The sequence below is a fragment of the Leucoraja erinacea genome, chromosome 2, assembly GCF_028641065.1.
Source record: "Leucoraja erinacea ecotype New England chromosome 2, Leri_hhj_1, whole genome shotgun sequence".
Lineage (NCBI taxonomy): Eukaryota > Metazoa > Chordata > Chondrichthyes > Rajiformes > Rajidae > Leucoraja > Leucoraja erinaceus.
The window spans coordinates 47,393,466-47,411,451 of record NC_073378.1 but is presented as its reverse complement, the minus strand read 5'-3'; the positions used below and the strand labels follow the sequence as shown (position 1 = coordinate 47,411,451).

Here is a 17,986-nt window from a genome sequence, read left to right as displayed (position 1 = left end):
TGTTCAGACAAAGGACCTAATTGATATATTTGAAAAGCAGGATCTCAGGAGGCTCAGGGTGTCATGTCAGACTGTGGAAGATATTTGCTGCCTACTGGACCTAAACATAGGGATCATGCTTAATCATTGATTGTCAGTCAACACTTCTTCAACTTCTTTACTGTAAAATCATCCAGGGCTCTCCCACAGGAGTTCACACGTCAACACACGTGTATAAAGCAGATGAGAATGGACATGGTGCGGAGTGTAGCATCTGTCATTAACATTCAAGAATATTGTTGCAGTGGAGGAAAAGGGTGGTCTATCTGATTAAGTTTGTCATTTGATGGTATACGATTCACCTGATGTACAACAATCTATTGATCATATCTGTCAACAATGTAAATACAAATGCCAATCTGTTAAAAATTAATGAAACTGTTCAATGATAGCGTTATAACAATATTAATTTACTGCGTAATTGTCTGTTTAAGGTATATTAATCCAAGTGCAATTGCATTCTATTGCTCTTTCCGGTCACTATAAGGCCCATGTAAGAAAACATAAAATTGGATACGTTTGTAATGAAGTTGCTGCACTTGATTTTAATGGAGGTTTGAGCAGGGGCGATCTCTAGAAATTACCCATCTCTGCTTCTATTTTTGCTGTGTTCTTATTCATCCAGTCCATTTAATGTACAAAGGGATCATGGGATGCGAAGCCCATAGCTTCTTGAAAGTGATAACACACGCTGATGGGGTAGTAAAGAAATGTGGCATGCCATTAGTCAGAGTATAAAAGTCAGCAAGTCATGGTGCAGGAAGTAATAAAATAACCATATTTTATGGTTCCATAAAAAGACTCTGACTATCTATCCTATCCATGTCTCTCATTATTTTATATATGTCTATCAAGTAGTCCACAGTTTCAAAAGCTCCTAAGAAAATAATCCGTTTGTTCAATCCATGTTTTTGGCTATTACTTTCCAGTTCAGGCAACATCCTGGTGAAACCTTTCGATGTCCTCTCTAAAGCCTCAACATCCTTTCTTTAATGTTGAACAAAACTAACACCATACTCCAAAAGAGATCTACCCCATATTTTATAGAACCATAAGAAGCATTTAGGCATTCACATGAATAGGAAGGAATCGAGGACTAAACCATGTATAGGCAGGTGGGACTAGTTAGCCTGGCATCATGGTTATTTCAAGCACAATGAACCAAAGGTCCTGTTCCTGTGGTGTACATTTCCACATTTTATGTACCAATATGGCCATCAGTAACTTCTAGAGGTTCGTTTGTCTGATTAGATCGGTGCATCCTCTCATGTAGTGAATACTGACATTTTTGTACCAAAAACAAGTAAACAAATTACTAGTTCCATATTTTTGACATTCACTGTTCAGATAAATGAAATATATCATTGTGACTTTTTCTTTAAACTACCATGCTTGGAAATTTTATGCTGATAGTTAATTACAGTATTTAATTTACTTTCTTTTATCCATAGACTAGATACATGATTGATGAATTTTAATTTTATATATGCATCATCTAGTGGTAAATTCCAAATAACAATGTGTTATCAATTTATAATTTTATTCTGCAGTCTGTCCTTAACAGAGCTGTGAACATAATTCTCTCCATGTCCAAGGATATTCCTCTTTGGGCCTTTGCCCATCTACATCTGAAACAGCAGCAGGTATTCTTCATTGCTTTGTTTTCATTCATTATTTTTTAACATTATTTCCTATTTGCTTATGGCACAGTTAATTATTTTTTAATTTAATTTCATGCTGTTACTTTTATTTTTGCATGGTCTTAGATTGAACAGAATGCTGCTCGAGAACTGGGTGATGATAGTATCCTTGGTAAACAGGTAGTGCTCAAATCCCTTGATAAACAGATTAGTGAACACAAGGATGTCACTAAGGTTGTGATCCAACTCAGTTCCATAATTTCCATTTTAAAGAGTGATGCAGCAAAAATTCTTGACAATTTCTCTCCCTTCTCCCACTTGTGGAATCAGGTGAGTTTATATCTCTTCGGTATTTATTTGTGTGCGCAAGTGTGAACAAATGAAAAGTAGGCATCCTGAAATCTAAATTTGACACAGCAGTACGTCATTTAACAAATGTTAAAATTATGAATATAAGACTTTGAGACAGCATTGGACCAAAGCCCTGCTTCACTGCTTAATAAGATCAAGGCTGACTGAAAATTCAGCTTCACATTCCCAATTACTTGTGGTAACCTTTCACCTCCCCTTGCTTACCAACCAACTTTCTTCCTTTAATCTCAACCCTATCTTAAAAATATTCGAAGACACTGCTTTGTCTCTTTAGAAAGAGAATTTTCAAGACTTAGAACTCTTTGGCAGAAAAGAATATCTCCCATTTGTCTTAAATGGCCGAGTCATTATTTCTGAATATTGACCTCTTGTCCTAGATTATTTTGCAAAGGTGAAACATACACTTTATATCCATACTTTCAAGACCCATTAAGATTTTATATGTTTCAATAATCTCCTCCCATTTTTGTAAACTCTTATTTGATACAATCCTAGACTGTCCAATCTTTCCTTATAACACAACCTGCCCATTCAAGGTTTTAGTCCAGTAAACTTTCACTGAACCACTACCACCGCATTAACATACTGTATGTACCACCTTAAAATTAAAATACCTGATACCCAGACCCTTCCGTACCTCAGAACTGCAAACTCTCAACATTTAGATGGTATGTTTTCTTTCTATTTTTCTATCCCCCCCCATGTTTATATCCATTATCTTTTGGGAACATTCTGATCATTGTGTGAGTTACCATTGCACTGATAACTGAATGTGCCCTCCCCCTCCCCTCCCATCACCCCCCCCCCCCCCTCCCCCCCTCACCCCCCCCCCCCCCCCCCCTCCCCTCCCCATCACACCCCCCCCCCCCCCCCCCTCCCTCCCTCCCCCAACACATTAGAAACAACTGTGAGCTACCGGCCAAACCTATGGGTTTCATGCACGTGAATAGAAGTCGAATTACTGACAGAGGAAATGTCAGCAGTTATATAGATTACTACTAGGTCAATCATTATTAGTGAAAATTCCTGGCATTGTGAGAAATGGAAGGTTTAAAAGTTGGAATTTGAGGTCTTCATCATCTAACCGATTCAATATAAGGATTATCCTGATTACACAGTTGCTTTCACACCATCCATCTTAGTGTTGTGGACCTCTAAAGAATATGTGTTGATGTATAGACTTCTTCAAGTAAGTTATTATGCTAGCACTTGTCCTGTATGTAACCAATAACTCAGCACCATGGAATTTCTATTTATTTAGGAACCTGCTGAAAAAGTAAAGGAATTCATGGATTCAAATCCAATCCTCTCTGAGTTCCACGAACAAATCACATTTTATGCTGTATGTATAAAACTGATTATCATTATAGTGCATTAAATGCAAATCTACTGTTTTAAATTGAAAAACAATAACCCTTGCATTCTGTGCTCTACATAGCGATTGGAGAGCCAGATTGACGAGCTGCCCTCATGTTACGAAGTTGGTTCAATTCAATTTGACACACAGCATTTGAAGTTGGCATTGATTCAGGAATGCCGTACCTGGAAGAGGGCCTTCGGTACGGCCTTAAACAGAAAAACTGCAACAGAAATGGATGAGATTTTTTCTTTTATTGAAAATCTTAGCAAACGACTGAGCCGACCAATTAATGATTTAGATGATGTGCGGGGAGCCATGGCCGCCCTGAAAGAACTCAGAGATGCTGAGATAAAGATTGACATGACCATTGAACCTATTGAAGAAACTTATGCCCTCCTAAATAAGCATGAGCTACTATTTCACGATGGAAATGCCGAAAGAGTTGATGGACTAGCTTATGCATGGAAAAACTTAAATGCACAGGTACTCCCTTAAAAATATAACAAAAGATGTATGAGCTAACAAAACTAGTTAGACTCCAATTTTATTTTATACAAGGAATTATGAAATGAAATGAATTTTTTTTTATTGAAACATAGAAACATAGAAAATAGGTGCAGGAGTAGGCCATTCGGCCCTTCGAGCCTGCACCGTCATTCAATATGATCATGGCTGATCATCCAACTCAGTATCCTGTACCTGCCTTTTCTCCATACCCCCTGATCCCTTTAGCCCCAAGGGCCACATCTAACTCCCTCTTAAATATAGCCAATGAACTGGCCTCAACTACCTTCTGTGGCAGAGAATTCCACAGATTCACCACTCTTTGTATGAATTTCTTTTCTCTCATCTCGGTCCCAAAATACTTCCCCCTTAACCTTAAATTGTGACTCCTTGTTCTGGACTTCTCCAACACCGGGAACAATCTTCTTGCATCTACCCAGTCCAATCCCTTAAGAGGTTTGTAAATTTCTGTAAGTTCCCCCCTCAATCATCTAAATTCCAGTGAGTACCATATAACCATATAACAATTACAGCACGGAAACAGGCCATCTCGACCCTTCTAGTCCGTGCCAAACACGTATTCTCCCCTAGTCCCATACACCTGCATTCAGACCATAACCCTCCATACCTTTCCCGTCCATATAACTATCCAATTTATTTTTAAATGATAAAAACGAACCTGCCTCCACCACCTTCACTGGAAGCTCATTCCACACAGCCACCACTCTCTGACTAAAGAAGTTCCCCCTCATGTTACCCCGAAAGCCGAGTCTATCCAGTCTTTCTTCATATGAAAGTCCTGCCATCCCAGGAATCAGTCTGGTGAATCTTCTGTGTACTCCGTCTATGGCAAGAGTGTCTTTCCTCAGATTAGGAGACCAAAACTGTACGCAATACTCCAGGTGTGGTCTCACCAAGGCCCTATACAACTGCAGTAGAACCTCCCTGCTCCTATACTCAAATCCTTTTGTTATGAATGCTAACATACCTTTCGCTTACTTCACTGCTTGCTGCACTAGGAGGCCTACTTTCAATGACTGATGTAGCATGACACCCAGGGCTGATTGCATCTCACCTTTTCCTAATCGGCCACCATTCAGATAATAGTCTATTTTCCTGTTCTTGCCACCAAAGTGGATAACCTCACATTTATCCACATTATACTGCATCTGCCATGCATTTGTCCACTCACCCAACCTATCCAAGTCACCTTGCAGCCTCTTAACATCCTCCTCACAGCTAACGCTGCCCCCCAACTTCGTGTCATCCGCAAACTTGGAGATGTTGCATTCAATTCCCTCGTCCAAATCATTAATATATATTGTAAATAGCTGGGTCCCAGCACTGAGCCTTGCGGTACCCCACTAGTCAACAACTAGAAAAATTCTATAAGATTCGTCAGACATGATTTACCTTTCATAAATCCATGCTGACTTTGTCCAATGCTTTCACCACTTTCCAAATGTGTTGCTATCCCACCTTTAATAACTGACTCTAGCAGTTTCCCCATTACCGATGTTAGAATAACTGGTTTGTAATTCAACGTTTTCTCTCTCCCTCCCTTTTTAAAAAGTGGGGTTGCATTAGCTGCCCTCCAATCCTCAGGAACTACTCCAGAATCTAAAGAGTTTTGAAAAATTATCACTAATGCATCCACTATTTCTGAGGCTTCTTCCTTAAGCTCTCTGGGATGCAGCCTATCTGGCCCTGGGGATTTATTGGCCTTTAATCCATTCAATTTACCTAACAGCACTTCCCGACTAACCTGGATTTCACTCAGTTCCTCCATCTCATTTGACCCCCGGTTCCCTGCTATTTCCGACAGATTATTTATGTCTTCCTTAGTAAAGACAGAACCAAAGTCGTTTTTCAATTGGTCTGCAATGTCCTTGTTCCCCATGATCAATTCACCTGTTTCTGACTGCAAGGGACCTACATTTGTTTTAACTAATCTTTTTCTCTTCACATATCTATAAAAGCTTTTGCAGTCAATTTTTTTGTTTCTTGACAGTTTCTTTCATAATCTATTTTCCCTTTCCTAATGAAGCCATTTGTCCTCCTCTGCTGGACTCTGAATTTCTCCCAGTCCTCTGGTAGGCTGCTTTTTCTGGCTAATGTGTATGATTCATCTTTTATTTTGATACTATCCATGATTTCCCTTGTTATCTACAGATGCACTACCTTCCCCGATTTATTATTTTGCCAAACTGTGATGAACAATTGTTGTAGTTCATCCATGTGGTTTTTAAATGCCTTCCATTGCATATCCACCATCAACCCTTTAAGAATCAATCACCAGTCTATCTTGGCCAATTCACATCTCATACCCTCAAAGTTACCTTTCTTTAAGTTCAGAACCCTTGTTTCTGAATTAACGATGTCACTCTCCATCTTAATGAAGAACTCAACCATATTATGGTCACTCTTGCCCAAGAGGCCACGCACAACAAAACTGCTAACCAACCCTTCCTCATTACTCAATACCCAGTCTAGAATAGCCTGTTCTCTCGTTGGTTTCTATACATGTTGGTTTAGAAAACTATCCCGCATACATTCCAAGAAATCCTCTTCCTCAGCACCCTTGCCAATTTGATTCACCCAATCTATATGTAGATTGAAGTCACCCATTATAACTGTTTTACCTTTGTTGCACACATTTCTAATTTCCTGTTTGATGCCATCCCCAACTCCACTACTACTGTTCGGTGGCCTATACACAACTCCCACTAGCGTTTTCTGCCCCTTAGTGTTTCGCTGCTCTACCCATATCGATTCCACATCCTCCAAGCTGATGTCCTTCCTTTCTATTGCGTTAATCTCCTCTCTAACCAGCAACGCTACCTCACCTCCTTTTCCTTTCTGTCTATCCCTCCTGAATATTGAATATCCCTGGATGTTCAACTCCCAGCCTTGGTCACCCTGGAGCCATGTCTCCGTGATCCCAACTATATCATATTCATTAATAACTATCTGCACATTCAACTCATCCACCTTATTACAAATGTTCCTTGCATTGAGACACAAAGCCTTCAGGCTTGTTTTTACAACACTCTTACCCCTTATACAATTATGTTGAAAAGTGGCCCTTTTTGATTTTTGCCCTGGATTTGTCTGCCTGCCACTTTTACTTTTCAGCTTGCTACCTATTGCTTCTACCCTCATTTTACACCCCTCTGTCTCTCTGTTCATGAAGTGTAGTTTGTATTAGTTGGGCATGATTTATGTGTGAGCAAGGGAACAAATGTGCAATGTTCTGCTTCGGCTCTTTGTGTCTTCAGTTGGGGAGGGTGAGGTTACTCGTAATCTACGGAAAATAATATGCTGAACATTTCCCACTGAGAAAGCTCCAAGAATTCAGCAGCATTGAATGTTGTTGCCACACATCATTTCAACATGTTGTTTCAGTGCTATGCCACATGAATAAAAAAACATTTTCAAAAAATGAAGGCAAGTAACAAGTGAACATTCACTACCTTCATATAAATCTGGGTCAATAATGATCCAAGTGCACCAGCAGAGACTGGGCAGATTAATTTTAGTATAAATAAACATGGGGTGGTACGTTGAATAATTGAAGGTGTTTGCGGTATTTATTAAAATAGATAAATCCTAAGGACTTTCACTACAATAATGAATCAGCTTGTGGTTATGGACAATCACGGCAGGTTTTTTCCTGTCCTTGCCAGGTTTTAACTGGCAGATTGTCCCAGAATGGCAAAGGTAACTTAATGATCTATTAACATCTGTGGTTCATCAACTCCATTTGAAAGTGTCAATCTGCCTGAACCAAAGCAGCTGACCGTTTCATTGGATAGCACGGATGAATGCGTGGCTGAGGGGTTGGTGCAGGGGGCAGGGGTTCAGATTTTTTAGATCAAAGAGATATCTTCTGGTGCAGGGGTGACCTGATCCAGAGCGGCAGGTTACACCTGAACTGAAGGGGGACCAATAGGTCCCTTGCATGGGAAAGTGGAGGTTCACTCATGAGCCCCTCAGAACATTGAGGGGTTTAAACTAGAAAAGAATGGGATTAAGACAGTCAGGGGGGGGGGGGTACAATACAATAAATCAAAATAGGTCAGCAGTTGGAAGGACTGATGGGAAAGTGGAGATTATGACCATAACTCTCAAAGGAAGCCCAGTGTGTCCAGCATCAGTGGCAGAACATTTTGAGGGGAATTGTTTGGGATATGATTTATTCCCATTTGGAAAAGAATGGGTTTATTAAGGACAGTCAGCATGATTTTGTGCACAGCAGGTTGTGTCATACTAACTTGAGTGTGTTTTGTAACAAAGGTTATCGATAAGGGTAGGGTAATGGATGTTGTCTATGTGGATTTTAGTAGATTACTAGACCAAGTGGGACCCATTGGGTCCCAGCATCACACGGGAGGGCTGGTCACCAACGCAATAGATGGTTGCAGAGAGGCAACGCAAACGCCAGTGGGGGGGGGGGGGGGTGCTTTCTGTTGCGCTAGTATGGGTGTTGCGGGCCGTAGGTACTGGTTTCCAGAGGGCTAGTATAGACATTGTGCGCCAAATGGATTCTTGGGCTGGCAGCCAACTGTTGCAACGATTTTGAAAGCTAAGCCAAGGCAAACAATTTGGCTGCAGCCACCCGACAACCAAAATTCATTCTATGAACACAAACTTTAAATTAAAAAGGCAAGGCAAACAATTGGGCAGCAGCCACCTGACAACCAAAATTCATTTTGTGAACACAATCTTTTAAAAAAAAGTCGAGGCAAACAATTGGGCAGCAGCCAACTGACAACCAAAATTCATTTTGTGAACACAAACTTTAAATAATGGCAAACAATTTGGCAGCAGCCACATCGAGCGGACTCACCGTGGAGTAGACGTGCGTTCAATGTTATTCACAGCTCAGAGAGCTGTGGCCCTCTTGGTTCCTGGGTCTGGCAGAGACTGAGTGAGGCACGACACTTCTGGGTTTTATAGTCCCTCCCCCTTACCCCCTGCCGCCAGCAGAGAGAATGGGGAATTTTTTAAAAACATTAATATCTCTCTGATTTTTCATCGATGGGTAAAATCCTCTGGTCCCGGAAGGCGGAGGGGGGCTCTGAGTGAGGTGGCCAAAAATGACAGCCGTAGGTCTCGGAAATCGCAGCACAGTGGGCCAAAAGCGGTCAAGATCAGACTTTTAGTAATATAGATGCTGGTGGCCTTGCCGAGGCAGTATGAAGTGTAGATGGAGTCAATGGAAGGGAGGTTGGTTTACCTGATGGTCTGGGCTGGGTCCACAATTCTCTGCAATTTCTTGCAGTCTTGGATGGAGCTTTTCCCAAACCATGTTGTGATGCATCCTAAAATGCTTTCTACTGCACATCTGTAGAAGTTGGTGAGAGTTCTTGGGGGCATGCCGAACTTCCTAAGTCTTCTAAGGAAGTAGAGACATTGTGGTGCTTTCTTGGCTATTGCTTTGATATGTTGGTCCAGGACAAGTTGCTGGTGATATTTACTCGTAGGAACTTGAAACTTTCATCTGTCTCTACTTTGGCATCGTCAACGTGCATGTACAGCTTTATTTCCTGAAGTTGATTACTATCTCTTTTGTCTTGCTGACAAAGAGGGAGGGCTTGTTGTCTTGACACCATGTTACGAGGTTCCCAATCTCCTTCCTGGACTCAGTTTCATCATTATTTGATATCCGGCCCACTATGGTGGTGTCGTCTGCAAATTTGTAAATTGAGTTTGGCATTGGCTGCACAGTTGTGGGTGTATAAGGAGTAAAGGGCTTGTCCCACTTGGGCGACCTAATCCGTGAGTTCTGGCGAGTTTAGCCTCAACTCATAAGCACAGCATGGTCGACACGAGGTCATAGGAGGTCTTCGTAACTCTCCTTCATAACCGACTTGAGTGGTCTCAGTGTACTCGAGTCCTCAGTTAGGTCACGTAGTTTTTTTTCAATATGTTAAAAAATGCCCATCAGTAAAAATATTTTGCCATGGAAAAAAATCAATACTCTTTTTACACGTAGGTTTAGTCGGAGTAGGTCGTAGTAGGTCGGCATGTTAGTCTTGGTAATCGAGGGTAGTCGTAGTTAGTCTTCATCATAGTCGAAGGGAGGTGGAAGGAGATCGAAGGAGGTCGTCTTCACTCTCCACTATTTGGTGTTCAGTTTACCCGAAGTTAGTCGAAGCTGGTCTTCTACATAGCCGAAGGAGGTCTTCTACATAGTCGAAGGAAGTCTTCTACATAGTCAATGGGAGTCTTCAACATGTCATTTTTTCAAATTCTTCTAAACTCGCCAATTAGGTCACCCAAGTGGGACAGCCCCTTAAAGAAGAGGGCTGAGAATGTATGGAGGGATATGGATCCCTGGCAGAGGAAATTAGTTTAACTTGTCATCAAATTTGTCACATACATTGTGAACCAAAGGGCCTGCTCCTTTGTTCTGTATTATAATAGCTAAAGTTGATGAAGGACAAAGGTAACTCAGTGATATACTATTGAAATTTCATGGACATTTACAAAACAATGAATGGAATACTGACAACAGTACAAATCTGTAGTTAATCTCCACCTGCAGAAGTATATGCCATGCAGATATATTCAATTTAGAGAGAGCCCCGTGTGGGTATACTATAATGAAGACATTCTATGGAAATTATATTCCTTAAAATGTCAGTAGTTAAAGGGTGAATTGATCAATTATTTGGAGATACTGAAGGAAAGTTAAGGAATGTAGGTCAATTCACAGTATGTTGTGTATCTTGATAGAACCTGGCAATTCATCACCAAAATGAGCTCTGTGAGCAGTCACCAAGATGGGTCTCTGGTTAGAAAATGAATTGCTTGCCTATCTAACAGATATCAAATAGGGAAAGGTGGAACTCCATCCAGACCTTCACTAATATGCCACAGTGTTTTCAACCAAGGTGATACATATACAGGGTTAAATATAGTGCAACCATATAACATTTTAATTGCTATCTGTCTTTAATTTCTGTGTGACAGGTTGTGCAGACACAGACTATACTTTTAAAAGTGGAGCCTGCAATGAAGACTGATCTGCAGGATGGGGTAAAAATCTTCCAAACCAATGTTCAGAATTTTTATCAAGACTACGATACAAAGTAAGTATTGGAGGAAACATTACGTAATTGAAAATAGAGTCACATCTAGTAATACAAACTATTATTTGAGAAATAAACAGTCTGCTGGAGGAAGTCAATGAATTGAGCAGCATCAGTAGAAGGAAATAGACAGTTGATGTGTTGCATTGGGACCCTTCATCTGGAGTGTGCCTAAGCAAATCCTGATGAAGGATCTAGGCCCAAACCATCAACTGTCCATTTCCCTCTTTCCATTGAGTTTCTCCAACAGATAGTTTGTTGCTCCAGATTCCAGCATCTGTAGTCTCTAATGTCTCCATTAATGGAAAAATGACTGTCAATATAAAAGAGTCATGTAACTCATACTATTATTAGATATATATTTATGAAGTGCACTTTAATTGAAAAGCTTCTGCTTGGAGAATCAGTAAAGTGTGCTGTACCAACATAATATAGGGCGTGGTAGTGAATTGATTTTTTTTTAAAGAAAACTGATCAATTTTCACAGGCACTACATTAAGAAGGGAAACACAACTCATTGTTGTTTTCCCCTTCAATGATAAACAGAAAACAAGTCTTTGAAGAATCTAATAACAATTAACTGTAGATGCTGGTTTATATCAAAGATAGACACAAAATGCTGGAGTAACTCAGCAGATCAGGCAACATCTCTGGAGAAAATGGATAGATGACATTACACGTCGGGACCTTTCTTCAGACCCATCAATGATCTCTTCTTCTTGGAAATGGTATTCTGAAGAGGATGTTTAGGTTCTGTTTGGGATAAACAGTTCTGCATTTTCACATGCATAAATGCCATGAATTTTGAATCTGCCTTTTCTCATTTTCATCTTCACATTGTGTTTTTGATTTTCTGTTTTTGGATTGAATTCTGTTTTTAATTTGTGGCTCTGTGATGTCTTTATTACTTATTTTATTCCGATTATATGTTTTTATTCCGATTAATCTATGTAAGGTGTCCTTGAGATGTCTGAAAGGCGCCCATTAAATAAAATTTATTATTATTATTACCTTGTATATTCCTTTGGGTTTATTAATGTTTGTCATCTGTAACCAGTCGACAAGCTCCATACAGGATTGCTCATGTCTTTTACAGTATCTTAATATATGATTCATACATTTTAAAACAATATTAATAGGGCCCACATGATCTGAACTATGTATTATTTAAGCACAAGTGGCCAAGCACAGGTTTGTCAATCGTATCGTTAAACACCTCCGCTCAGTCCACCTAAACCTACCTGATATCCCGGTTGCTTTAACTCCACCTCCCATTCCCACACTGACCTTTCGGTCCTGGGCCTCCTCCATTATCAGAGTGAGGCCCACTGCAAATTGGAGGGACAACACCTCATAATTCGCTTGGGCAGCTTACACCCCAGCAGTATGAATGTTGAATTCTCTAACTTTACGTAACCTTTGCCTTCCCTCCCTCTCCATCCCTCCCCCTTCCAACTAGTCTGACTCTCCTTGTTTACATTTTATCTCTGTTTGCTTTGTGTTACCTTCTCCTAGCTAACAATGATCTATTCTACATTTTCCTTGAGCTTCATCCCCTTTTTCACACCTTATATTACCTTCTCTCTGTATATCCCTCTGCTCTGATCCAGTCTGAAAAGGGTCTTGACTTCCTCCACAAAAGCCCAAATTCATATCCAAAATGCATGAACCCCATGTTTTCCTACCTTACCATTAAGGTAAAATTCACTTCCTACCCTACTGTGGAAACCTTGCTCCATTCATTTTACATTTCACATTCAGGAAATTGATTCATAACAGAGGACGCAGTCCCCCATTTTTCAACAGTATTACATTGAGAATTAAAAACTAATTATACCAATAGATATTAAACAGAACTGGGCAATAATGCATAAGGTTTGAAATAATCCCTATAAGAACATTTTTAATTAAGAACATAAAAACATTGTCCCCCCCCCCCCTCCCCCCAAGATCATTGCAACTAAAAGGTGAACAGCTTAACCAACATTCTATTATTGATTATTTGCTTTAACTACAAAATGAGGATGAATTAATAATGAAAAATAAACTTTCATTCATAACCTCTTGAATTGTTTATTAGTCGTTATATTGTGCAAACTATTGGAAGCTGAATGCAAATGTTGCTAAAGAAGTTAACTATCTTGTGGTTTGTGGTTTCACATTGCAGAGGTCCCGGTGCTGAAGGTCTTCCACCTCAAGAAGCTAGCGAAAGGCTGCAGATCTTTCAGGCTAACTTTGAGGAGCTCTGGCGGAAATTTACTACTTATTCTGCAGGAGAAGAACTCTTTGGGCTGCCGGTTATTGGTACCAGTTGTCTATTACATAGCTTTCCACAATGTCTTCAGTGTTTTGATATGTGGCGTTGGGGATGACACCAGGTTAGACAATGACCATACTGACACTCGCAGTTGGCTGAACTCACATAATATGGTATATTGAAAGTAATAATAAAGTCCAGGCCCACATGGTGGTACTGACCCTCGTTGTCAGGGTGCATGTAAGGAAGTCCTGGCAATCTTGGGCTTATCACAGCCACTTAGACCTGGTCTCGAAGGAGGAGGCGTGGTAATTTCAGGCTTCCCCCTACAGTTCACCCTTGCCTCGAGAGGAGGTGCTGGCAGTCTCAGGCTCATCCTGGTGGCTCAGTCTTTGACTGTGTGTGCGGGTACGGTCCCTCATTGTCTGTGGGAGGGAGGGAGCGCTGTCACAGATATAATTGGGTCACATAAACTTTTCCATTCAAAAAGAAATGGCCTAAATGGTGATGAACTAATTAAGTTGGTAGCGGAGTATGCCATTCAGCCCCTCAAGCTGCTCTGTTAATTATTAAAATCATGTCTCAACCAATTGTCACTTTAGTTCCATATTTCCATTTAACGGCAATAACTTTTCACCTCACACGCTTACTTTCTTATCAAAATTTAATCTACATCTGCCTTAAAAGTATCTATTGACTCTGGAATTCCTTTATAGACAATAGACAATAAGTGCAGGAGTAGGCTATTTGGCCTTTTGAGCCAGCACTGCCATTCAATGTGATTATGGCTGATCATCCACAATCAGTATCCAGTTCCTGCCCTCCCAATATCACTTGACACCGCTATCTTTAAGTGCTCTATCTAACTCTCTCTTGAAAGCATCCAGAGAACCGGCCTCCACCACCCTCTGAAGCACAGAATTCCACAGACTGACAACTCTCTGTGTGAAAAAGCATTTCCTCGTCTCCATTCTAAATGGCTTACCCCTTATTCTTAAACTGTTGCCCCACGGGTTCGGGACTCACCTAACATCAGGAACATATTTCCTGCCTTTAGCGGAATGTATTTGTTTCAATAAGATCCTCTCTCATCCTTCTAAAGTCCAGAGTATACAAGACCAGCCTCTCCATTCTGTCAACATATGACAGGTCCGCCATCCCGGGAATTAACCTTGTGAACCTACGCTGCACTCCCTCAATAGCAAGAATGTCCTTCCTCAAATTTAGAGACCAGAACTGCACACAATACTCCAAGTGTGGTCTCATTAGGGCCCTGTACAACTGCAGAAGGTCCTCTTTACTCCTATGCTCAACTCCTCTTGTTATTAAGGAGCTTGTTGTGACCTCTTTGCTCCAAAGGTTTTAGAAATAAAGACTGAGATAAAATGTTCCCCCCTGTCTTAAATGCTCAATTCTGTATTTTTTAACAGTGGCCACAGGATTCTAGATTACATTCCCATGGTACTATATTTTTGATATGTTCATAATAATTTTTATCAGAAGCACCGTTAAAAGAAGAAATGCAGCAATTATGAGTGATATCTTCTCTGCACAGTGCATGGTCTTTGCCAATTAAATCCACACAGAGGTTACTGTAATTGTGTGAAGACAAGCTAATCACCCACTAGTTTGCACTAAAGACAAATGTAATAGTTATTGTAATCAGGATCAATTGAGCTTTTAATGTGATCATAAGTACTGAAAATCTTCTCTAGCCCTAAAAATGAATGCTGCAGTGGCTGAGTCTCTTGCCCTCAGAAGATGAAAACATCAAGAAAAAATGACTTTTTTAATATCACATTTTTCATGGACTTAGTATTTTTGATACATAATTATTGCCATCTATCTATATACTTTTAAAACTCCGTGTGTGTGGGTGTATGTCATTTTTTTGCCCTTTGTCATATTTTTGCATTTTGATTCGTTATTCCGCCGTAACCACACGCAAAAACGTCGAGATTTTTACCATTTCGCTAGCGATTTCACTTTTACATTCGCTCATCCACTCCTCATCAAATTTCGTTATTTTTCTGTACACATCTTTAATAAAATCCTTTCCCCCCACCTCCCTCTCACTCTTTATTTCGCCTCCTGCTGGCCGGCGACCATAACGGCTGCTGCCGCCCGGCTCTCCTCCAAAAACACCGACATTTATCCCATTTTGCTAGCGATTTCACTTCCTCCACTCATGCATTCACCCTATATATTCTACTCATGATTTTATAGACCTCTATAAGACCCAATGTCACAACAGGTCCCTATACCTTCCCCCTTGACTCCATCCAAGGACCCCGACTTTCTTTTCAGGTGAGGCAGGGGTTCACTTTCACCTCCTCCAACCTCATCTACTGTATCTGCTGTTCCAGATATGGATTCCTATATATTGGCGAGATCCCAGGCTCGGTGATCATTTCACTGAACACCTCCGCTCAGTCTGCCTAAACCTAGTTGATCTCCCGGTTACTAAACACTTTAATCTCCCTCCCATTCCCACACTGACCTTTCTGTTCTGGGTCTCCTCCATTGTCAAAGCGAGGCCCAGCACAAATTGGAGGAACAGCATCTCATATTTCGCTTGGGCAGCTTACATCCCAGCGGCATGAACATTGACTTCTCTAACTTCAAGTAACTTTTGCCTTCCCTCTCTCTCTATCCCTCCCCCCTTCTCAGTTCTCTGACCAGTCTTACTGTCACCGACTACATTTTATCTCTGTTTGATTTGTTGTTACCTTCTCCCAGCTAACAATGATCTATTCTACATTTTCCTTGATCTCTATTCCCTTTGTCCTATTTTCACACTGTACACTTCCTTATCTATATATCCCCTGACATCATTTTGAAGAGGGGTCTTGACCCGAAACATCACCCATTCCCTCTCTCCGGAGATGCTGCCTGTCCCACAGGGTTCCTCCAGCATTTTGTGTCTATCAAGGAATAAATCCTAGCCTGCCAACCTCTCCCTTAAAACCTGGCAACATCCTTGTAAATCTTTTCCATATTCTTACCAGCTTAAGGCCATCTTCCCTAAAGCAAGGTGACCAAACTGGAACACAATACTCCATGTGTGGCCTCACCAATGTTTTGTACAATTGTAACATAACGTCCAAATGCTATACCCAATTTCCTGACAGATGAAGACCACATGCCAAAAGCCTTCTTCATCATCCTGTCAACCAAGGATGTATTTGTACTCCTAGATCCTTCTAATTTGCAATATTCCACAGGGCCCGGCCACTCATTGTGAGTCTTACCCTGGTTTGACTTCCCAAAATTCAAAGCCTCAAACTTATCAGAATTAAACTTAATTTGCCATTTGTCGGCCCACATACCCAGCTAAACAAGATCCCACTGTAATTGTTTATAATCTTCACTGTCTACCATGCTACTGTCTGTCGAGCTTTATCTTCTCTCTGGTAGGATCTTCTAAATATTGCTGAGGAAACTTTCCTAAACACACTTAAGAAATTCCATTGGCAGTGCCAGTCTGTATTAGGAAATAAAAAAATTCTCCTCGTTTGACAACCCTGTTATTCCTGCAACTTTCCACAATCTCATTGCACAATTGTTCATTTAATACCCATTGACTATTTGTAGACAATCTCAACAAGGTGAACAACCCCTTCTTATTTCTCAGCTCCACCATAAAGTCTCGCTGGATAATCCCTCAGTAATTTAATCTTGGGCTGCTGCCCTGATGTTCTTCTTCATCAAAAATACAACTTCCACTCCCGTCTTCCCGCCACCTCCATACTGCCTGTAGCACCTACTCCCTTAGCCCTACTTTTCTATTGACTATAATATCCAAGTCCCATATAGCTACCATACCACCCAGTCTCAATAAATTCACTGTCTACCCATTTAATATCATCTGCATAATTATTAACCAAGCCATGTACTTTTTCAACCAAATCATCGTCATAGATGACGAACAACAATGGGTCCACCACTGACTCCTGAGGCACAATACACATCACGGGCCGCTACGTATGCCTGCCATGTCCTTGAGTTGGAAAGAATGCAGAGAAGATTTACGAGAATATTGCCAAAAAATGAGGGCCTCGGCTATAGGGAGAAATTGGGCAAGCTAGGGCTTTATTCCATGGATCACAAGAGATTGAGAAGTGATCGTATGGAGGTGTATAAAATCATAAGGGAATAGATAGGGTGAATGTACAGAGTCTTTTACCCAGAGTAGGGGAATACTAACTAGAGGACAGTGGTTTGAGGTGAGGCAGGAGTGATTTAATAGGAATCTGAGGGGCAACATATTCACTCAGAGGGTGGTGGGAATATTGACTGATTGAAAGATACAGTATGGAAACAGACCTTTTGGCTCACTGAGTGCTGACAACCTTCGAGCATCCAATCATACTAGTTCTGTTTTTCACTTTATCATCCACCTCCTATATACCAGGGGCAATTTACAGAGGTCAATTTACCTACAAACACGCACTCTACGTGATGTAGGAGGAAACAAAGCATCCTGAGGAAACCCCAGAGGTCACAGGGAGGAAGTGCAAACTCCACACAGACAGCGGACTGGGTCAGGATTGAGTCCCTGGTTCTGTGAGGCTGCGCCACTTTAAAAAAAACATATTTTTAAAATTTCTATATAAACTTAATTCAGGTACTAAATATATACAATACATGTACCGTGCAAAAAACTCCATCTGACATTCACGGAGGCTATACATTCAATTTACTGAATTCACTCTCC

General features: G+C 40.7%; 1 protein-coding gene across 1 annotated transcript in view; it reads left to right on the top strand.

Annotated features, from left to right (window-relative positions):
• Positions 1–17,986, top strand: part of LOC129709750 (dynein axonemal heavy chain 5-like) — a 310,815-nt gene that overhangs the window by 71,654 nt on the left and 221,175 nt on the right. Inside the window, 6 exon segments of the mRNA XM_055656308.1 lie at positions 1,590–1,682; positions 1,806–2,009; positions 3,313–3,393; positions 3,490–3,894; positions 10,894–11,012; positions 13,180–13,316. Coding sequence (XP_055512283.1) covers positions 1,590–1,682; positions 1,806–2,009; positions 3,313–3,393; positions 3,490–3,894; positions 10,894–11,012; positions 13,180–13,316 — 1,039 coding nt within the window.